The sequence below is a fragment of the Sander vitreus genome, chromosome 2 (assembly GCF_031162955.1).
Source record: "Sander vitreus isolate 19-12246 chromosome 2, sanVit1, whole genome shotgun sequence".
Classification (NCBI taxonomy): Eukaryota; Metazoa; Chordata; class Actinopteri; order Perciformes; family Percidae; genus Sander; species Sander vitreus.
In genome coordinates, this window is record NC_135856.1 from 32,084,011 (window position 1) to 32,107,785 (window position 23,775).

General features: G+C 39.3%; 2 protein-coding genes across 3 annotated transcripts in view; one reads left to right on the plus strand and one right to left on the minus strand.

Annotated features, from left to right (window-relative positions):
- The first annotated feature begins 1,927 nt into the window (after positions 1-1,927).
- On the plus strand, positions 1,928-11,457 carry LOC144528039 (uncharacterized). The gene is made up of 7 exons (XM_078266447.1): positions 1,928-2,091; positions 2,416-2,548; positions 4,262-4,360; positions 4,474-5,268; positions 8,639-8,787; positions 10,532-10,641; positions 10,731-11,457. The coding sequence occupies exons 2-7, from the start codon at positions 2,443-2,445 to the stop codon at positions 10,867-10,869; spliced, it is 1,398 nt and encodes a 465-aa protein (XP_078122573.1). The 5' UTR covers positions 1,928-2,091; positions 2,416-2,442; the 3' UTR covers positions 10,870-11,457.
- Positions 11,458-21,788: 10,331 nt separating this feature from the next.
- cabp2a (calcium binding protein 2a) overlaps positions 21,789-23,775 on the minus strand; it is a 30,556-nt gene continuing 28,569 nt past the window's right edge. For both annotated transcript variants that reach the window (XM_078266558.1, XM_078266567.1), the window contains 4 exons: positions 23,503-23,637; positions 23,140-23,249; positions 22,455-22,602; positions 21,789-22,208 (listed from right to left, as the gene is read on the minus strand). In XM_078266558.1, the coding sequence (XP_078122684.1) occupies positions 22,183-22,208; positions 22,455-22,602; positions 23,140-23,249; positions 23,503-23,637 (419 nt within the window). In that variant the 3' untranslated portion in view covers positions 21,789-22,182. The remainder of the gene's footprint in view (positions 22,209-22,454; positions 22,603-23,139; positions 23,250-23,502; positions 23,638-23,775) is intronic.

The following is a 23,775-nucleotide window of genomic DNA, read 5'->3' on the forward strand; positions in this document are numbered from 1 at the left end:
TGTTCATGATTCTGCCAAATGTCCCTCTTTTCGGCCGGATGTCCGTCACCTTCCGCTTTCTTTGTGTTGGCATTTTAAACTCCGGTGGATTTCTGAGGACTATGGTTAACTGCTCCTCAGATCTCTGCAGGGTAAATCCAGACAACTAGCTAGACTATCTGTCCAATCTGAGTTTTCTGTTGCATGACTAAAACAACCTTTGAACGTACACATGTTCCACCAAAACAAGTTCCTTCCCGAGGCTATTTTTGCAGCGGCACCATGGCAATGTGAAACTACAATCAAATAAATACATAAAAGATAAAACACCAACAGGACATGAAATCAATCATACTCATCATCCATCTTGACTGTAAGATGGACACTGCTGCTTTTCAGGTCAGTTGTATTTACTGTAGAAATGTCATTAAAAACGTTTTCTACTTACTGTACTCCACATCAACAATGAACAGCACCCTGTGTAACAACAGTGTCAATCCACATAAACCTATAATAATAACAACCTATTTCAACGTAGTTCCCCATAAACAGGCTTACTGCTACGGCCCAGCTCGCTAGGGGAACGCGGAAGCAACATAGAGCCAGTTAGAGTGTGTGTTTCCTGGCCCTTTCTCTCTGTATACTGCATGTTCAGGATGGTTTGTTTCATTTAGAGAATGCTGATGATTTGCTGTATCACCTAAAGCATGTGATATTCACACAGGAACCTGACTAAGCAGAGTTCCTGAAGGGCTGACAAGCTATGGACCCATTAGAGCTTTTGAATTGTTCGCTCCAGCTTGCATTGTTCCAACGGGACTTGTTGCTGTTGTTGTGATCCACAAAAGTGAGTTTAACCGGGAGGTCTTTCAAATATAGTGGCTGCTGAGGGTATATGCAGTGTGTAACAATAACTGTTGTACAGCAGCAGTCATTGTGGTGCATGCAGCAAAAAAATACGTGGAATGCTTACAAATTACAGCGCATTACTTATCACAGCGATATGTATGAATGGTTCATGAGAACAGCCTGAATAGAATGCATGTAGCATGGATTTATGAGCCCAGTGCATAACGTTTTGCTGAAAATACATTTTAGAACCAGACTTAAGTAATCAACCTGACTCAGACTTCCACAGTATGCTGACATGAAAACTGCACGTTCAGCATCTTGTGAATGCATGTTTTGTGAAATCTGTTCTTCATATCCGTTCATGTCAACATGTGGTTTGTGTTGTGAAATTGGCAAATAGTTGCAGTCAGTTGACTGCAGTTAACGGTGCCCAGAGTTCAATTCATGTGAAGGGAAACTGATTTTAGCCATTAAGCTGCCCACAGCTGGAATCTGCTCTCCCAACTGAAGCCATTTTTAAAACTAAGCTAAAGACTGTTCTCTTTTCCAAAGCTTTTAATTGATCCGTTTTTATGGTACTTTTATTCATTTTATTAATGTGGTTTTAAACTTGTCTGTACCTTTATAAAATGTGTCTCTACTTTTGTTTATCCCTTTTCATACTTCTGTTTTGTTGTGGTTGTTGTTGTCTTTTTTGCCTGTAAAGCAATGACTATGATTTGAATGACTATATAAATAAACTTGCCTTGTCTTGCTACTCTATGTAAATCACACCAACTGAAAGTGCTTTATTTTCCATGATCTCAAACAAATAGTCTTCATGTCCTCATGGCCTTGCAAGAGGCCGGTGTTTATTTCAACCAGACACACAACCTGTCTGATTTCACTAATGAGTTAATTGTGTGTCAAAGTGTGTTGATAATGCACAATCAGTGTCAAGATCAATCTAGGAGGGGCCAAGAGTATACTGAGTTTAATTTCAACTCTTCAACCTAATCGGACTTCTCTGACTAACTCAGTAACAATTAGAAAGGAAGGAGACTCTTGCTCCGCCTACTGACCAACCCTCAATTTCTGCCCCACCGGGCACAAGTTTGAAGAAACACATTTAAAGTTGGTGTAACATATCAAAGTGCAACACTTTAAGGGACTGAAGTTAGAGGGAGTCAATAGGTTAGGTTTTTCTCTTCGAGATTGCTCAAAAAATAATTCCTTAATATTTCCAATTCTTTGACTGTGTCATCGTGTCTACAAGCAGAGGTAAGATTTATTTTGTTTCTATGTATACATATTGTTGCATTCATTTTATATAAATCTGGTATTACTGCACTACAAATATGCTAAACCTAGACAACCAACTTTTTTATACAATGAGAACAAAAGAAGTAGGAGTTTCAGCAGCTTAACAACATATGCAGATGTTTGAATGCTGGTAATGTTAATACAAGGTTTGTAGATCTTTATTTCAGGATAGGAACTTACTTAAAGGGAACTAATTAAAAGGGGAACAGATTTTTTTAGTAACCTTATTGAAAAACCCAGTAGCTCTTAAGGCTAATACTACTGTTTTGTTTTAATGGTAAGACTTCAGCTGATGAAGCAGATGCAAAGATGGCTGTTAAGTACAGTGCCTCTACAGTGACAAACATGGACATGGACAACAGTAAAGTTGGCTATAAGCAACTTTTAGGAGATGGCAGCAAGCTCCGGCTTTCAGGTAATAAAATAAGAACTTCATTCCAAATAGGGTTGGCTGATGTGACAATATTAACTATATAAACCATGAGACAATAACAAATTCTCAGTCATCAGTTCCCCTCAGCTCCACAAAACTAAGGCTTTAAACATTTTTCTGCTCACTGATTGAAGTTTCACAACCTCCAACTTCTTTTTTTTTTTAAGATTATTTTTTGGGCATTTTCAGCCTTTATTTTTGACAGGTCAGCTGAAGACATGAAAGGGGAGAGAGAGAGGGAATGACATGCAGCAAAGGGCTGCAGGTTGGAGTTGAACCCAGGCCTGCTGCATCGAGGAGTAAACCTCTATATATATGGGTGCCCGCTCTACCAACTGAGCTATCTGGGCGCCCACAGCCTCCAACTTTAATGTTTTAGTTCAGTCTGTCTCGCTGCCCTCATCAGCAAAAATCTGAAATACTATCCCAACCTTATGTTTGATACAACAACAACTTATTTACCTAAAAGCTACACTTCTGGAACTTGTAAGTGAACCTGCAATAACTGATTTTTCTGGACCACTTGGGGGCAACAGAATAAGAAGTAAATTAAAAAAGTCAACATAATTAAGTTTATATGGTGCATTAAAGTTTATAGGGTGAACATGTTAGCAACTATCCGACTTTTTCAGGCCAGTGTTTAATTAATAAGCTGTGTACCTCACTGTGTGGAAGTGATTATCAGGATTAATTTGAACATTGCTTTCCTAACTTTGTAAAACAAAATGTAACACATAAATACAACTTGCTAAAACAAATCTTCAATTCCAATTCAAATGAAACATTTTAAATGTAGCAACAAAATCATCAAAACTTAAAAACAGGATTTAAAATTACATTATAGATAATATAAACATAGAAAAACAATTGAACAGATGGCCCAATGTCACCGATCCAGCTATTTGAGTCAGTAATGATCTGATATCTGATATCTGTAGCGGATTGTGCATCCATATTGGCAACCAACGCCTATTCAGTCAGCCAATACAAAGCAACATTGGCATCCATTTGGACTCATTTTAATGGCAACAGCCAGCACCAGGCAGGTAGAAAGATTCTGATAAACCAACTGCACACTACCTGCCCAGCACTATACAGCAGACAGACAAAGTTAATTAAAACAGTGGAGCTTCTGGCAGCTAAAAAGTGTGATATTTCCCTCAGGAGTTGGTGAATATTGGACTTACAATAAATAATTGCCAAATATGTGTTCATATTGAGGCAACGTTGCAAATCACTGAGCAGGACTGATAAATTACATTATGAGATTTATATAATTGTTGCATCAATGTGATGAAGTGTTATGATTGTTCAGTTAGTTGACACTCGAGTTTTGATTTATACCATTTTCTCAATTTAACGTTAATAGATAAATCAATATAAAACGAAATATACTGCGAAGTAAGATTTTGTCCGCATCACCAAACTCCACCCAACGATTCAGCAACTTTTTTTCAGCCACCATTTTTATAAGTTTGTGGTTTTTTATACATTATACAAATTATGTGATTTATGTTGGTATATGTAACATGTTGTTTTCAAAATAATAATGGTCAGCACTTGAACGAATGTTTTGTATAGTATTTTGCAACATCACTCCATAATACAGTAATACAGATGAAGCAAATGAACCACAAGTTCCTCAGAACACTTCATTCATTTTAACTTTCTCTTTCTATTTCTGCTGTCATTCAGTGTATACACTGAGAAACAGCCCTTTCAAGGCTGCTACAGTGGGTCTTGGGCTGCTGTGTGTTCTCCTGTTGGCTGGCGTCATAGGTCAGAGTGTGCACAGTGAGTCCACCTCTTTGTTTTACTCTGTCAAACATTCCCATGTTTGAGAAAGCTGCCTGATATCATGGTAAAATAACAGATTTCTTTTTACTGATATCCCCTATCTCCTGCAGATCGAAAAGTAGAGGAAGACCATCAGAACAACCAAAAAGCCATGAGTACTGAGAGAGAGAAACTACAGGAGAACCTGAAGACGATGGCAAAAGATAAAAATATTCTTGAGACAGACCTCAAAAGGTTACAGCAACGTAACGATCGCGCAACTGAAATCAGTGACCGAATCCAGAAAAATAACAATATACTTGCCAAAGATTTAAATACACTCAAGGTTAGCCAAAGCCAGTTACAGGCCAGTAATGATGCTGCCACTAAAGAATTACAACAGCTAAAAGTCAGTAATAACCAGTTACAGACTAATAACAATGCTTTGACTGCCGCCAAAGACTTGTTACAAAAAAATTACGATATAGTGCTCAAACGCAAAAATGAGGTACAGGCCAATTATGAGTCAGTGACCAAAGACAGGGACAATTTACAGAACAAAATCAATAATGTAACCAGAACAAAGGAGCAGCTGCAGATGAGTTACAACGACATGATTAAGAAGGTAGAGCATTTGCAGGACAGATACAACTTCACTACCAATGAGAAAAACACCATAGCAAGGAATCACCACAACCTGACGATATCGATAGACACTCTGCAGGACACGTACAACCTGCTGGTGACAGCGACAGATAAGTTGCGGGCTTCTTACGCATCCTTGCTTCAGGAAAAGAATGAGCTTGAAAGCGGTTGCAAGAATGCAACTGTGGAGAGAGACCTGTTGCAGATGAAAAATGGCAACCTAACTGCTAAGAGAGACGAGCTGCAAGTGGAGCTTGAGAAACTGAAGAAAATAGCTTCAGGTAAGCAAAAAGACTTAGAGTGCTCATATAATGCTAATTTTCAGGTTTATAATTGTATTTAGAGGTTATATCAGAATAAGTTTACATGGTTACATTTTCAAAAAACACCATATTTTTGTTGTACTACACATTGCTGCAGCTCCTCTTTTCACCCTGTGTGTTGAGCTCTCTATTTTAGCTACAGAGTGAGGAATCACAATTCTGTTCCATCTTTGTTGGGAGTTGCACATGCGCAGTGCCTAGGTCAGCACTACAAGCTAGTCAGAAGCAGAGTATGAGGAAGTGCCATGCTAGCAGCTAGGCGAGCATTATAATGTGGGTTACAAAGTGACGCACGTCACTTTGTAGTTTGTGAACAGTGTTTTCTGTTGGAGATGATAAGTGCCTTTGGGGTGGACTTTGGGCTTTTTCACTTTGTAAACCTATTACGTGCACAAAAAAGATATATAACACAATAAAGGAAAGGGAAAAAGCCAAAAAGCATAATATGAGAACTTTAAAGGTCCCATGGCATGAAAATGTCACTTTTTGAGGTTTTTTAACATTAACGTGAGTTTCCCTAGCCTGCCTATGGTCCCCCAGTGGCTAGAAATGGCGATAGGTGTAAACCAAGCTCTGGGTATCCTGCTCTGCCTTTGAGAAAATGAAAGCTCAGATGGGCTGATCTGGAATCTCCCTTTATGATGTCATAAGGGGAAAGGTTACCTCCTCTTTCTCTGCTTTGCCCGCCCAGAGAATTTGGCCCGCCCATGAGAAAGAGAGAGACATCATGGCTTGAAAACAAGCGAAGCATGGCAGTTGGTCAAGGCCACACCCCCACCCTCCATACTATGCATCCTAATAAAGTTCCCTTGGCCTTTGGAATTAAAATAGCCCCACATCATCACATCCCCTTCACCATACCTAAAGATTGGCATGGTTTTATTTCAGTTAGCCTAATAGCTGGTTTGATTTGCATTGAGAGTTGATTTTATGGAAAGTACCCCATGCCAATCTCTAGGTATGGTGAAGGGTATGTGATGATGTGGGGCTATTTTAATTCCAAAGGCCAAGGCAACTTATCAGGATGCATAGTATCCTGGATCCATGAAATAACTGGCCTTTAAAAATAAAAATCTGCCTGCCTCTATGGGAATTTAACATAGAGGTGTACTTACTTATGCCCCCTGTATTTTAAGGAAGACCATTTATTTATTTACGATACATTATTCATTCACAAAGACAATTGGTGTCCTTAAAGATTGGATTTTTCCTCATTTTTTTAATTAAGGCATTAAGATCAATTTGCAAGAGATGATTTTTTTATTCCTCTTTTTAATCAACTTTAGCATGGATGTCCTAATTTTTTCACATGACTGTATATAAAAGCATCCAAAAAGCAGCATGTCATAGGACCTTTAAGACAAAAAGTACATATTGACTATGTTTACATGCTCATAATATTCCGTTTTTTGCCCTTATTGCAAAAAAGACAATATTCTGAATAAGCTGTTTACATGGCTACTGAAAGTGAATATTCCAAAATGTGCAATGCGCAAAATAGGATTCTTTAATAGTTTTCCACTGGTGGGGGACTTGTGAACACAGCAGTGCTAATTCAGTTCTTCACTGTCTTGAAAAGGTCGGAGTTGTGATGTTTGTGCATCTCCGAAAACCTGTTGATATCCAAGTCTTTAATAAAGTTTAAAATTCAGCCTTGCAAACTGTTGGCTAGTTGGTTGGTGTACAACAATCATAGCAAAGCACAGAACTGGCAATAAGCCATAAACAGGAAAGAGGCTGTAAACTGCGGCAAAAACTAGGGCTGTCAAAATAACGCGTTCATTTCGATTAATTAATCTGAGAAAAAATAACGTGTTAAAAAAATTAACGCAGATTAATCCATTCCATATTGACGTTTGACCCGGAGCCGTTCTGGCCACCATTCAAATGTAAAATGAAGGAGGGAGAGGAGAATGTGCTGCCTGGATCATTTTTGGAACATTTACTTGTAAAAATCGTCTTCCTGCCAACCCTGGCTACCAAAATCTGGTGCCACTGATGTATCTGCGCTTCTCTCTGATGCTCTGAAACCATAGACTGTATATAGAATGGACCAACAGATCCCGTTGCTCTGGACAGAGACCAGTGAAGGCCATTAGAAGCACTTTTCCAGTGAGCGCCAACCGTTACTGCGCAGCCTCCAACTGAGAGAGACGACGTAAATGTGACGTGATCAACCTGTCTGAAAGTTGTAAGTCTTCTGGTAGCTGTGCCAAGAGAAATCTCAATCATTCCGAATATTGCAGAGACGGAGAGCGTAGATATATGTAAGGAGATAACATGGCCACAGGCTAATTATTGCTAACTAAAATGGTAGTTAACATTAGTAATTCAACTTAAACAGCTAATGTAAGTCCAAACTGCCTGCAAGCTTCTCCTGTAATTCCTCTAATATGCGACTGTAAGTCCCGTGGTTATGACACAATCGTTAGCCTATTTTTACAAAAACGTCTGCTACAGAGTCATAACGTGAGATACAAGGTAATGGAGCCTTTTATACATTGTCGTGTTTCTTTAGAAATAAACAATGGAAAAATAAAGTCTTTAAACGCTTCAGATGTAAAGTTATTCGCTGTCAAAGTGACGTCAAAATGAATGGCAGTCAATGGGATGCTAACGGGGGGTGAGTGCTTGTTAGCATCAAAATGGCGCCATAGGAGGTACGTGTTGTGAGGAGAAGCTTACCCCCTTTTCTGAAACAGATGATACAGGCAACACAAACACTGCTGCACGTGACGCTAGTTAACACTATACTCGACAGCAGCTAACGTTAGCCTACCGCTAGCTAGTAGCTGGATTAAACACGGTTAAAATGCTGACAGCTAACGCTAAACGGTGTAAAGTTAAAAAGTATGGGTTCAGGCACCGTTAATTATGTATGTGATTCATTTTGATTAATTAATCACAGAGTATGTAATTAATTAGATTACATTTTTTAATTGATTGACAGCCCTAGTAAAAACACATATTGAGACGCATATTCCAAATATGTCCAAAGAATGCCTCTAAAACCCGAATAATACCGGCATATAACATGTTTTAATCGGAAAATGCTAAATTCAGAAAAAGGCGGAATATGCTGTTTACGTGACCTGTATCACATTCGGAATATTGTCCTATTCAGAATAATAGTGGAATATTGGTGTGCATGTAAACATACTCATCGAGTATGTTTCATATTGCATAATGTCTTCTCCCGTGGCTGAAAGTTCTGTTAGCCATGTCATCCGATGAAATTAAAAACCCAAACTCCAAACCTTTTTTGTACCACAGACAAACCATCACTTTAAAAATATACACCAACTAAATGCTTGTGAATATTTTGCAGTTTCAGCTAGGAAGTGCCCCACTGGCTGGACCAGGTTTGAGTACAGCTGCTACTTCACCTCAGTTGGCAAGAAAAACTGGACTCGGAGCAGAGAATACTGTCAAAGCAAAGGCGCAGACCTGGCAATCATAAAAAGCCAAGAGGAAAGGGTTTGTGCATATCTGCATATCTCCATAGAAATGGGCATGAACGCTCCATGAATCACATTCTTCAGAGCATTTTACTTCTTCGAAGCTTCACTATATATGATATTTTCACATTACTAATGGATCAGTTGACGATGTATAATGTGAAAAGGGGTCACTTGTAGTGTTAAAGCCACAAATAATTATTACCCGACTCTGCAGCTCCACAAAGCCTTTCAGCATCTTTCTGCTAATAGTTTTGACTTTACAAGCTGCAACTTTACTCTTTTGGTTCAAGTCTCCTCAAACACAATGACGTTTGGCAGAACATCAACATTTTTTAAACAATACAATACAGTTTTCAATCACCTATTCATTTATGAGGAAAATACCTTGAAAGGTACACTACTGGAACTAAGTTAGAGCTGCATTAACCCTGAGTCCAAACTACATGTTTTATGTCATATTGAATATCTCCAGATCAATACAGTGCAATGACTTACTTTTTTGTAGCAGAGAAATACACTGTTTCAACGAGGTCCTACATGCAATTGTAGACCATCCAGAAGCTGTTTAATCCATCATGGAATTACAGTGTCTGTCATGTTTGTAAAATAAACAAATCATTATTAATCCAAAAATTAAGTCACGTAATCTCCCATATATCCGTAACACAAAGAGAGCTTATGTGCGATCGTAGCCCTTCTAGAAGCTTTTCATCCAGCCTGAAACTTCAGGGACTTATCAGAGACTTTGCACAATTATTCCAGAACGATAAATCCACAACTGAACAGCTACTTAGTCATCTTTTCACATGAAAGAGCAATCTTTTACTGTTATCCACCGCCATCTTGACTGATGGCTGTGTCGACTAATCACATGTAGTCATGTCAGGAGACAGGCAGCCAGTAGATAACCCTAACCTGATACAAGCAGGAGGGCCTTGTGAGTGTATTGCAGACAGACACAGGCAGGTCATTCAGGCAGCCCTGGATGTGTCAATGAATGTGATTTGGCCTCCTGATGTCTCAAAGCAGACAGAAAATGCATTGGAGAGGACACAACTAACTTTTTGGATAAAAGCGTATGGACTTTTTTTGGGGGGGAAATATAAATAGTTTCATATTTATGTTAGTTACTGTGTTTATTTTTGTTTCCCCTGATTGCCAATATTTGAGATAACAATTTCCAAAAGCCTACTTTAGCATTGTTCTCTGTGTAATTACAATACATTTCTATGAGATTTTATTTCCGTTTAGTTTTTCTTTTGACTTGACTTGAATTTATAGTCATATAATAATTTATACATTTACGTGACCTCCCTGCAACATACATATCCAGATAGCCCAGGTTGCCCTGAAAAACATGCTATCTATAACTTGTTTGTGCATAAAAGGGTTGAGGATATACAAGCATTATTACACAAGGAAGCCAGGCGAACCAAAGATAGAAAAAAAAATAGCTTAGACCTCGGGGCCAGTATTCCACAGCCACAGTATTGACATAACCCCATAAAGTGTATATGGTGAAAGTGTTTGGAAACATTTTATACATAGCAAACTCAGTATTTGGTCTCCACCAACCCTGAGGGAAATATCACCACTATGTTTATTAGCTTGCTGCAAAATCATTTCATCCATTGTTAATAAAGAAATATTGCAGCTTTAGGCCATTTGTTCTGCTCAAACCCAAATAATAACTGCATTCATGACATTGTGAAGTTTTGTGTAAGAAACCTGAGCAAAAACTTTTGTTTGTTTCCTTATAGCGCTTCATCAATGGTTTGTATACCAGTGATAAAGAAGTCTGGATTGGATTGACTGATGAAGGAGTAGAAGGGCATTGGGTATGGGTAGATGGGACAACACTGACCACAGCGTAAGAAACTAAACTCATCTCTTAGAACCTGTAAGGACAGGATAAAGCAGTATTTATTTTCATGTTGGATGTCTCTCCTTGTCCGGCAGGTACTGGGATAAAGGCCAGCCCAACAGCTACAGCGGGAGGAACCAGGACTGTGTGGAGTTCTGGCACCGTGCAACAGGATACGGGGACTGGAATGACGAGAACTGTAACATAGAACAACATTTTATCTGTGAGATGTAGTTTTCCTGTACAGAGAGGCGTTTGGCTAGCCATGCTGACCACTGTCTGGTACTAATGATCATTATGCAATATCAGTGTCAATTTTATATGACCAATTTACACACAATGACACACAGCATTGCTAACAGCTAAAGCCTGAAATGTACAGTTTTATGATTTATGAGTATTGTATTATCAAGTTAAATTTAGCAGATGGCCTATCTTGTGCTGGAGCAAACTATCTTGGTGATGTGGAACCAGCTGGCGTCAAAGGGGACTAAGATATCTGTACATACTGTAGAAACAATTATTTTAGCGGTATAACTCATTTATGGAGTTTAATCGAAAAATGTGTCTTCTGGCTCCAGGCCTTGGTCTGCCAACAGCTAAAAGAGAGGCAAACATGGTGAAATTGAGAGATTCACACATAACCCAATATATAACAACCATTAACTATTTAAATTAACACGTGAAAAAAGGCTGCTTACGTTTTAACTGAAATGTTTTTTGTTGTTGCTTATTTTCTTTTCTTATAAACACATTTTATATATTGATTCATGTAAACGCATAATGAGTGATTTAAATAAAATAATTCACCTTGTGCCACTAGTGGATCACACTCATGTAGTTTGTCAGTATGCTCCAGTAATTTGGATGGTTGCCCCATTTCTATAACATGACTAGGTCAAAACCTAATATGTGGCTGGTCAATGTGCTAAATTGTGGCCAAATTGTTATACAGACAGTAGGGGCATCGAAATTAATCTTTTGCATCGATGCGCTGCGATACGGACGTGGATGATTCTGCATCGATGCAGTGACAGACCATAATCAATTATTGACTACTGATGTTGCTTGTTGATTTTCCACTCGCTGCTTTTTTTGTTTTTGCCTTTTGTCTGTTGTGTTCAGACTTCGCTACATTCAGGAAGTGTCTTTTTCATGAGTAGATACAATAAAAAGGGGATTTCATATATGTCTGACTGCTTAAATTTGGCGATGAAAACCATGTGTAGTAATTAGTGCTGTTAGTTAAACGCGTTATTAACGGCTTTAAAGCAAACCCATTTTAACGGCGTAAATTTTTTTATCGCGAGATTAACGTTATTTTTGGCCTAGCAAACTTTGTAGTTTTTTTCACATGCTGTTGCAACAACTAGTAACGTTAGAAAAACTACAACACCACACCGGATCTAGCTAGACCGGAAACTAAACAACAGACACACTTGTTTGGGCTTGCAAGCCGGCCAAAGAGTAGTACATACCTGCAAACTAGTCGCTTTTTTCGGCGAAAATCACCGTCTTGAATGGGAAAATGTCATCCACGTGAATCGTGTAGATCCGAAGAGTTTTTATTTGGGGGGGGGGTCCGAGACCCAGTGCTAATACGGCACCGGTGCCTTAACGACTGTCATCTAAACATGGTAAAAATGCTGACAGCTAAACGGTGTAAAGTGTGACTGTATTTCACTGGAGAGGCTTCTAACACCAGACTGTAGCTGCCGTTGTCTGAAAAACACAGACTCAGCCTCGCCTCGCCAGCCTCGTGATGCATTCAAAGTTATTGTAAAATACCCTTTTCCCATCCAGTGGTTGTTTTTGCCGTTTTGTGCTCTTTTTTTTTTAGATCAACTTTTTATTGTTTTATATTTTTGACCATACAGAACAGACAAATACAATTGAACAAGGTGCTCCTTTTTTAAATATATATATAAATATAAATCTTTCGGTTCAGGCAATCTTTTCAGTTTAAAAGTATCGTATCATGTTGATAAGAGCATTAAAATGGGAAATAATGGGACAAAAAGAAATCATGGGATATTTAGAATAGATAAAAATGTTCGATTATTTGCGATTAATTGCGATTAATTGCGAGTTAACTCTGACATTAATGCGATTAATCGCGATTAAATATTTTAATTGTTTGACAGCACTAGTAGTAATATATAATAATGAGGAGGTGACGCATTGTAATGCATCGTGATATCGATTCGTCAGTGACGGATAGTCAATGGTAGTGCCAATGTGAATGGATATTAAATGTCCATCTGCAATTGTCTGTAGTTGTCCCAGTAATAGTTGAATAGTAATAGTTGCTAGAAGTAGCATAATATCACATGACCCCGTTAAGGTACGTTTAGGTCAAAAAATGTTACAAGAAGAAAAAAAATACTTCCCAGTCATATCTTAAGACGTTTGATTTGAAAGAAAACTCATGACGCAGATTACACTCAGTAATATATTAGTAAATGGTGGAGTTTATTAATTAGTCAGTATATAATACAGTTTGTACAAGGTGACACATGATGTACAATAAGGCATGGATACCCGACGGGCCGGGCCGGGTTCGGACAGATATTTTGAAATTATGGTCGGGTTCGGGTCACATCAGCGTGATAATACATTTGTTGTAAAATGGTGCTGCGGCTCCTTTAAGAGAGCTCATGTGTTTGTGTGTGTATGTGTCTATGTGGAAGCTGGTCAGAAGAGAGATAGAGAAAGAGATTTTAACAGTGTCGGGCTCGGACATAAATCTGTTGATGCCAGTCGGGCTCGGGCCGGGCTCAGTCACGGTTCTGTCGGACACGGGCCGGGTTCGGACAGAAAAATTCAGCCCGATCCAGACTCTAATGTACAAGGTATCAGCATGACAAAGTACAAGGACGCATGATCACTATTTCTGCCAGTGTGAGACTATAGATTTTTAGGGTATTTCATCTTTCCTTTGTTCTCTCGTCAATGATTTGAAGTGGGTAAGGGTTGTGTTGGATAAAGGTTATGTCACATATTGTACTTTCATTCTACAACTAGGATTTCGAAAAATTTACTTAAAATCTGATGACAGCTAATGGTCAAATCTGATCAAACCAGTCCCAATCAAGCAGCTGAGTTTTTAAATGTTAAACTGTCAATAATTAAATACCCAAATATGTTTTTTTAAACATGAGCGGATCACCAGCTACAGCATTGCACAATAAACCAGTAAAACACTACAAAGAGCATGAGTCCCATAGCCATGAATCCTACACGTTCCTCTTCAGACCGCCTTCGCATTAGCCGAAGAGTGTGTTCTCATTTCTCTGAGTGCTGTAGGTGTTCCTTCCATTACCTTCCTCCTTCATTCCTTTTGGAAGACTAAATTAAATGTTTCACCTAGTGTGCACACTAGTTTATTAACAAACACTTTAATTATAATGAACAGTCAAGCACACACACCAAATGTTCTTACATATTTACAATAATCACCATCTATGAACTATAATAAATTGGATTTAGGAGCTTTTTAATTTCGGTGAAAACTGGAGCTGTGGGGTTTGAGAGAAGTGGACATTTCAAAGGAAAAGACATTATTGTGTCGCATTGTGGAAAATGTAGGATCTTTATCTTGCCCTGCATAATGAGCTTCTTCCATAACTGGTGGGCAAACATGCTAGCACGTCCCTGTTAGAAAGTAAATGCCATAAACATATTCTTTGTAAATCTTTACAATTATTCAGCGAAAGAAACATGCCTGCCTTACGCACATTCGAATCTTCTCCAAAACTTTCCATTTTCAGCGTGCATCTTGGGAGCTCAGAGCTTGTTGTTGTTTTTGTTTCCTGCAGCGAAGGGATTTTGAGAGTGGTACACACAACTAGAACAAGGGAGCCAAGCGTCAGATGTGTGGCATTCATAAGACTTTCCAAACTTCCCTAACAAAGGGCTGGCCCGTTACCTCAATGGAAAACAGAACAAAAACTTTTGTTCTCAAAAAGTAAGGAGGTAATCTTTCCCAGATTTGGTATTATGTGTGTGGACTCAAATAGACACTTGGAGGTCAGTTTAGGGTGTGTAAAATGTAATCTTCAGCCTACACACACACACACACACACACACACACACACACACACACACACACACACACACACACACACTTTCCCTCTATTTGGTGTGTATTCATCTGTCTGTCTATCTAGAATCTGTACTCCCCCACCCACTCAAACAGGTAGGTGGTGAGTTCTCGGTTTGGCCATACACTACTGCTGTGTGGGTGCAGCTCCATGTACACTGACACCACTCCTCAGAATGGTAAAAAATGTCTCTGTCTAACATACTTCTAAAACACTTTGACACACAACTTGTGCTCAATCATTCTCTTTCCAATTTTTTACAGTCAGTTATCAGAAACACAATATTGTTGAAATTGTATATGACAACCAACTGAATATTACTTTCTAGCCCCTCCCATTCCGAGCACATTTTAACTCCTATGGTGGCTGTATTATTTCACGAAGTACGACTTTGTCCGTGAGTGTTCCTTCCAGTGTAATAATAGTTTTACGTTATTTTGGTACCATTTCATTGCAACATCAGCTATCAGGTTCCCAAACATATACAAGCTAATGTTAGTAAAGTATCAGTGCTATCGTTGTTCTGTATATTGTACGAGATTAATAGTGTAAGGCAATGTTTACAGCGTAGGAGAAAAGCAACGGAGGTTTGTGTTTTTAATATATTTCTCTGAGCAGTATGAACAATGTCAACGAAACCAAAATGAGCTCTTAGTATCTCCATTGTTTACACGCAGCTGTCTTAGCTTTAGCCTAGTCAGTGTTACAACTCCATTACATGGGTTGTCTGCCAGGGAAATCACAACACATATGATTATGTTTATGTTACAAGATAGACAATCCTTTTTCATCATTGACGCGAGGAAAAGTATCCTAGATGTCGTTCTAGCGTTATGCACAATTTGTGAAAGAACAAAAGGTTTTTTGCTAAGAATCAATTCAAAACATTAGCTTTAAGATCTGATCCCCTCTTACTGGCATCAACTTAGAAACATGTATCATTCACTTATTAATTTCTCTTCAATGACCACTGACAAGCAAAGAAAACAGGCTACACCCTCCAACCGTGATGGCTGCACCTGATTGGATAAACGCTTTACTCGTGGGCTGTCTGCTCCCGGATTTCAAAACAGACCAACATGGCGGCTCGTTTGGAAACTCTCTTATTTTACCAAAATAGTTCACCAAAATATGTTTCTAAAAACATTCAATGTGAGAAATAAGCTATGCAGTTGCTGAATCTGTCTTCATTTTAGATCAACAACGGAGGAATTCGAGAGGTGGCTAGTGGAACTGGGCGCCCCTGATTTGCATAAAGTAGCCTGGACCTCAAAAAAAGAGGAATGCAAATGAGGAGCGGGCAACGCGACACTCCGCTTCTCGAAAAAGTCGCCGCGACGCTATGCATTGCACGGCTGCTCACATTGACAGTGAATGGAAAGTGTGGATATGACGCTTGCCAGTGGACACGTAACAGAAGAAAGAGAATGTGTCACGCACTTATACATTTAAAACGTGTCAGCATCACAAAAGGCTGAAGTAGAATTCCTTTTGATCTAAATGTCAAGTGGAGAATCCTTAATTTTGTAGAGTGGTAGCATGAGACATTTATAATAACATTAATGCATTCATCGTACTGTATTTGCATGTCCCTGTGTATGTGTTAGAATAATTTACATTATCAAATGATAGACAGAGACCACTGAAGAGATATTAAAGTTAATTTTACTCGAGAACCCAATGAGGAGGCCTTCTCCGCACTACGGAAAAGTACAGTCTTGTCGGTTCGTCTCTCTCTGTTTGTTCCTGTGAGTCCTGTTCGTTTGTAAGTTGTAGAGTCAAAATAAAGTGTGTTTGTTCTGCACATCTGCCTGAAAGAGTCTTGCATTTGGGTCCTCCTGCTGAAACCGTGACAGTTGTTACATTAGGGTTAGTCAATTCAATAAGGTTTAACAGATAGTTATAGTGGAAAAAGTATTCAAATTCTTTGCCTAGGTAAAAGTTCTAATTCCAAACTGTAAAAAAACAACAACATTCTGTTACCAGCAATATTCCTTTAAAAATATTACCTAAAGGACTGTTCGGTATTTATGGAATGGACCACCGGAGGAAAATAGGGGAGGGTCATGTCTTTTTATTCTTTGTTGATGGGAGGGTCATCAAATTTTTTTCAGTCTACGGGGGTCACCCAACTTTTGTATTAATGAGAACAGTAAAATTTCAAAGTGGCTTGTTTGGTGCATATTTATCCATGTAGCTCTCTCAGTCTCGGCCCCTATCGCTAGCAGATGGGTCCCTCCCTATTTAGTCAGCCAGACAATTTGAGCTGTAGCTTTAGAGACCGTGGGATTTCCCAAACTGAATAAATCCCGCTCGCACATATAAACACATAAAGCATCGTGTTGTAACTAAGACATCTGCTGAAAAAATAATTTTATTCATTAGCATGACTGCCGTACTGTTTAGTTCAAAAACATCCATAACACCGTAGGAAAACATACCAGATGCAAGCTTTTATTTTGAAAAGTCGAAGCTCGTGGACTGCACCAGCCGGGAGGGCATGAAACAGGAGGTCTCCAGGCTGCAGCCATACCCGACTCAAATATCCTTTCGGTCCCGGTGATTATTTGTGAAATTGTGCAAACGACAGCCTTTTCAAGGCATTTGAGGAGGAAGGAGTGGTGGCATGCAAGCTCCCAAATTGACGCTCGTCTGAGAAATGGAGTTTTGGATAATGTTCAGCTTCGGCAGCTTTACCTATGTGCCAAAATATACAATGACTGAGAAAGCCTTGTGACGAGTCCATAGCAACCAGTGTTGAATTTGTTATTCCCCAGTGTCCTTTGTTGAATGGTCTTAATGTTTTATTGTTTTATTTCATGTGAATACTAGTTTACTAGAGGAGTAACTTAGTATTTGAAGTAATGCAGTAATGCAGGAAGTGTGCATTTAGTTTCCATGCTTATTGTGTTTCCACAACTATGTTAATGAGTAAATCTACTGAAATGGCCACCACACCATAACAGAGGAGTGGGATGCGTAAGATGAGAATGCAGAGGTTTAGTCACAGAAGTCATGGCTGTAAAAAAGTAATGGGTATTTGTATGTCTTTGCCAAGCTCAAACCTTTTTTTTCAAATCATTTTGGAGGGTCATCCAAAATGTATGACTTCACTGGTGAAGGGAGTGTCAGGTCTATTTAAAGATCCCAGAACTCTTCCAGTGGCCCCTTTAAGTGGCACAAATGCTATCTTATGTTTGTCAGTGGTGCCCCCTCCTGGAAAGACAAAGTTCCTGTCAGTGAAGCTGAACTCAGTGGTCCAGAGCTGGGGATGGTCGAGGGGCCCTTGAGTTCAGGTGTGAACTCGGCTGTCCACTCGTGTTAGGATCATGAAACACATTTTAAAACCATGTGTAAACATGGCCTTAAATGTCTAAGCCAGGGATTTAATATTAAACGTCCATGGAGTCAAGCTTCAAAAATGCTGGATTCTACCAGTAATGAATCCAGAGTAATGAGATGACGGGCCCCTCAGGACAAACACCCTAAAGGGCCCCCTCTTACCTACCGGAACACACCCTCCTCCTCACCCCTGCAGTGGGTTTTGGTATTTCAAAAGTTTACGATAAAAGTCTGTCGTCGGCTGAAACTATTGTGATTATGCTGGAGAGTAGGGTCAATGTGTAACTGTATTAGGAAATGAGCTAGCAGCTCTGCGAGAAAGCTCCTCAGAGTCACAGAAAACATGATATTGTATTCCACATTATACGATTTGACAGGCGGAGTAGTATTCTCCATAATGAGTGATTTGATCTTCATGAGTAGCCTACTTTTGTGCGGAGTGGCCATTTAACTAATAGATAAAGAGCAAAATGTAACATTGTGTACATTCATCGGCCTATTTGTATTGATTCATAGTGCCATGTGTCAGGGAGGTGCAGTTGAAGATCGGACTTGAAGCCCAGTATGACAACAAGCTCACACTCAGCACTGTTCTGGAGATGAATCAAAATACACCAGAGAACCAACTTAAAACTGTAGAGTCACTTCCTAAGGCCTTTTTTAAGAAACTTATGATGCTAGAAGTGTCAAATGTGTGTGCAGCAATGTGGACACAGAAAAACGCAACGCAACGCTGGACCTGATAACTGTATTGTTTCTCTGTTCAGACGAATTTCTTCAGCAGGACATTGTGAAAATGGCACTGTGCCAGTGTGCTGTCCGCTCCTGCGGCCCAACTATGACACAAGAGAAATCACAATGATGCTGTGGTCCATGAGGGAAATTGTTCGAACCTTCAGACCCTCCACCCAGGCATTGAGAAAGCTAAGCTTTGAAGAAAGAATCATGCTCTCTGATATTCCCCTGGTTTTGTTCATCAGGCTGGGGAGCATGATCTCATCCAAGTCTCAGATGCTGACCAAACTGCTCAGTACCATGACATATTTTATCATTGTAAAATTGTGTGTGGTGATGTCCCCAGGAGGATTTCAGATGGGCTAAATGAAATCATCAATCAAAGACATCAGAACCTTTGACAAGCAATTCTCATTCCTATGCCAGACATCTGCAGACCTTCCTCCACAGCGCTGCGGAGGAGGGTCTGATTAGTCCACACAGCATTCAGGGATGGGAGAAAAACGTGCTCTGGTTTACTGGCATTTCTGTAAACCATCACAATCACAATCATCCAAATGCTAAGCGCCGGACGGTGCAACGGTGCCTCTGCAAAATAGCCTCTGGAAGGAACTTGTTTTGGTGGAAAATGTGCTCGTTCAAAAGTTGTTTTAGTCGTGCAACAGAAAACTCAGATTGGACAGAGAGTCTAGCTAGCTGTCTGGATTTACCCTGCAGAGATCTGAGGAGTTTGGGAGTGAAGAGTTCCATAAATCCACCAGAGTTTAAAACACAAAGAAAGCAGAAGGTGACGGATATCCGACTGAAATCAGGGGCATCCGGCAGAACCTCCGGCAGCACCTGAACAATGCCGGAAATTAAACAGTCGATATAGAATAACTACAGTCAGACTGTGCATGCTTTGAAAAAGAGATAGGGGACTTCAAAAAGGGCCAAAAAAAAGGAGATCTGATGTATTTTATCAGCAGTGTAAATTGATTCTGGAACGCTGATGATGCAGGAAATTGATGTAAACAGAGAAGTGGACGAAGAATCAATTCATAAGAGCAGGTTTCAATTTGATCAACACAATGGAATCAAATTATTTTTGAAACAAATAAATAAAGAAGGGAGAGCTATCTGGTCAGTGAAAACTTTATTGTCACTCTTTATTATCACTTTTTTTTATATTTACAATTCATTTTTAAAAGATCTGACTCGTTGAACCCTGTCCAAATAAAACATTGAACATGTATATATGATTGCATTAAATAAATATGCACTTTGATAAAGTCTGTCGATAAAAATCCACCTGAATAGGGAAACAGAACATAATGTGCACAGATATGTCGCAGACACCAAACATCATCCTGTTAAGTGTTAGCAAATCTGTATCAAAAAGATGTTTGATTCTGAAAATGTCTGCAAGTTATTAGTATCTGCAAGAATTTGATTTGACTGCATCGGTTGAATTATATCAAATGTAATACAACAGAATGTAATGCAAAAATAATTGCTATGACTTTACATGGTAGTTTGCACAATAAAGGTGTATGTATAATCTCCTTTCACTTTTGCTATCTACACTACAATTACACAACACAACACAACACAGTCATAGCATTCAAATTCAAGTTTGAATTGAAGATTTTAGATTTGGCATTATTGAAATCGTGATAATAAATCCTCATATTAATGTTACACGCTACCTTAGATTCAAGTCAGGTAATGTAGTAAACTGCATATTTAAAGGGTCATTTCGCACAAATTACTCTTGGAAATCTTAACGGGGCAATTGATCACCTGGAATAGGGTTAGGGTTCATTCTAAACCTAACTCCTAATTTTAACTTGATGTTCATCTCCGGTCTGAGGCCGATGTGATACATCTCGATGCATTGCAAACGATCCGATACATTAAAGATACATATGCAGCAAATACCAATGCGATATGACCAAGCCCTACTGCGATGCAGTGGGATTCAACAGGATTCAATACAACACAATGTGATTCAATGCGATACTATGCAATATGATGCAATGCAAAAAATATAATGCTATGCAATTCAATATGATACAATTGATTTTATTTCTTTGTTTCTTCCTTCCTTCATAGCGCTTTGACCAGTTGGCAGAAATACTACTATACACTTCCACTGAAGGCGTATTTAAAAGAATATTTGGTTTGGAACTTTGAAATTATGATATACAAACAGAAATTCTTTTCATATATCAATCAATCAGAATCCTCTCTACTGTTACTTGAGTTTGTTTCTCAAATGGTCATTTTGACTTCTACTTGAGTATTATACAGGGTATCTCACTTTGTCTCAGTCTCATGCATTGCCAAAAGTGGACCGTCTCACAGTTGTCCTTCTAATAAGGGATTTTATCAGGATGGGAACATCGATGACATCCAAAATATCACTGTGAGCAGAGCAGCACAGCGTCTCACTCTCTGCGCTTTCACTTTAGCTGTGAGTTACTATAGTTATTGGAATCGGTGTCGCCAGGTCTTTTTTTTTTAATGTAAGCTTATGTGAAGCTCCACAACGTGATGTGTGGATGTGTGATAGTCTTAGTAACAAAACAAAATAAATGCAGTTATGTGTCTGTGTCTGTGTGTGGAGGTCTGACACTCAGTGCTGAGTGACACAAGGGAAGAATAGAGGAGAAATGGCAGAGTGTACAGGTAAAGGGAAGCTGGCGGTGATTTTTAGGAATTGGTTGGAACATGTAGCCCTTGCCGGTCCCTGTTAATCTCTAATGTGACGCGGCCGGACACACATCGGCCCCAGCGCAGTTGGCCACAGCAGCGGAGATGAAACAGCTCGCCCGAGACAGTGAAACAGTTTAGAGAAAATAATAAAAGGCACAGGCTTTAATAACTAATAATAATATAAATAAATCAGATTTAACCGATGCAAAGACGTTAGAAACGATGCATCGCGAGTCCATCCCAAATTCTATCCGGTGCACACTTTTTTTATTTATTTATTTATTTATTTTTAAATCTGTGCACTCGCATCATGCGCTTTTATGCCCGCGCACCAATGTTAATCAGTGCATCTTCCAATCCCAAATATATGCCGCTAGTAATATATTTCTCAGTTCGAATATATTCTAATTTAAATCATTTCCAAAGAGATTTGTTTAAACCATCTCCCTGCTGAGTCATGAGTCTATAATCTCTCATTACATGTTAAATACATATTACATTTCATACAACAGTAACACATTGAAGGGATTCTCTTATACTTGAGAGATGATGGAAGTAACTGAAAACTGAAAAACTACAGACACCAATAAGTCTGTGTACATCAAGATTAGAAGAATTACAAGAACATAAACAGTGTGCAGCCTGGTCCATGTTCTGTTAGTTAATAGAGTCAGCGAGACATCATTCGCACAAACTCTGTAGAAAGAAAAGACGTGTTGTTATTGTTGGTTAAGGGAAAAGTAAAGTATCACCTTTAACTGTATTCGTCCTTCCACCATCTTCTTTTCCTTCTCTCCTTAACCTGAACCTATGAACTTGATTTTCTATTGAGCCCTACTACCACCTGCAAGCAGTTTCTAGTGATATTTGCAGACACTTTCCCTTGTTTCTTTTCTTTTCTTTTTCCCCTCAGTTTCCTTAGCTATAGTATTAATCCCTCACCTTCAAAGTCCACCTGTCCGTCCCCGTTGAGGTCAATGTCTCGCAGGATCTCGTCTATCTCGCGGTGGTTTAGCTGCTCCCCCATTAGCTTCTTCATGGCTTCCCTCAGCTCCCCAAGGCTGATCTGGCCATCGCCATCAGAGTCAAACTGGGAAACATGTTGGATGGGGTAGAGATAATTTTTTTGAAAGCATATAAAAAGAAATGCTTTAGAAGTGAAAGGTGGGTAAAAGGGGTGATTCAGGGGACCTCAGAGACAAAATTGTGGTCTATTTGGACATAAGCATGGACTGTATAAAAGAAGTGGACATAGCTTCTGGGTCTGAAAAGTAAAGCCAATGTGCCTTAAACCTGCATTCTGTCTGTGTTCATTTTGTACATGTATGGTCCTATTTAGAGTAAGGCAACGCTTTTGTGCCTGGCTAACTTGTGAATGCATTTTTTGAAATCAAATTAATTAAAAGCTAAAACTGCAATGCAAATAGATATTTTCCTACGTGGAGGTTGCAAGCAACAGAACTGCTGAGTGGGGCCAGCGAGGCAAGGAAAGGCTGGTTAGCCCATTTTTACAAACTACTTGTTACAAAACGATCAGTTGTAGTCTTTACCTCTGTCCAGGCCAACGTGTGATGTCCACTTCTTTTATACAGTCTATGGCTCTAAGTTAACAAATTATATTGCAGACCTCTTTGAAGGCGTCTCTCAACTCCTTGACTCCAATCATGTCTGCAGTCTCAGCGAGCATTTTGGGACCCATCAGTTCCACAAAGTCCTCAAAGTCCACTTTGCCGCCACCTAAAGGGTACGCACAAACACATTGTTAAGTGTTCTTTTTGTGTCTTTAACGAGCAAACAATTTGATAACCAGATTGATCAGTTAGTGTCCAAAGTGATATGTGACACTTTTTTCTAATGCACAGTGTTTATGGGAAGTAATAGTTTTAATGCTACACAAAGTCTAAAGGGCCCTGCATTATGGGCATACTGGGTGAACTGTGCATCCTCTCTCTATGTGTATTGTGTGCTGATGTTTGCATGCAGGACTCACAGATCTGCTGGCTGAGTTCTATCAGTTCCATCTCTGTCGGCATGTATCCCATAGTCCTCATGCACTCGCCCAGGTCCTTACAGCTGATGAAGCCATCTTTGTCTTTGTCAAACTCCCTGAATGCCTCACGCAGCTCTGCAGGGAACATGCGTGTGAGGAAGAGTGACTGAGTTAGAGAAAGATAGACATATTGCACGTGTATACTCTATAGGTCTTATGTTAAAGCCTTCTAGAATTTTGACTTGATTGTCGCATCTTTCAAATTAATCTGAT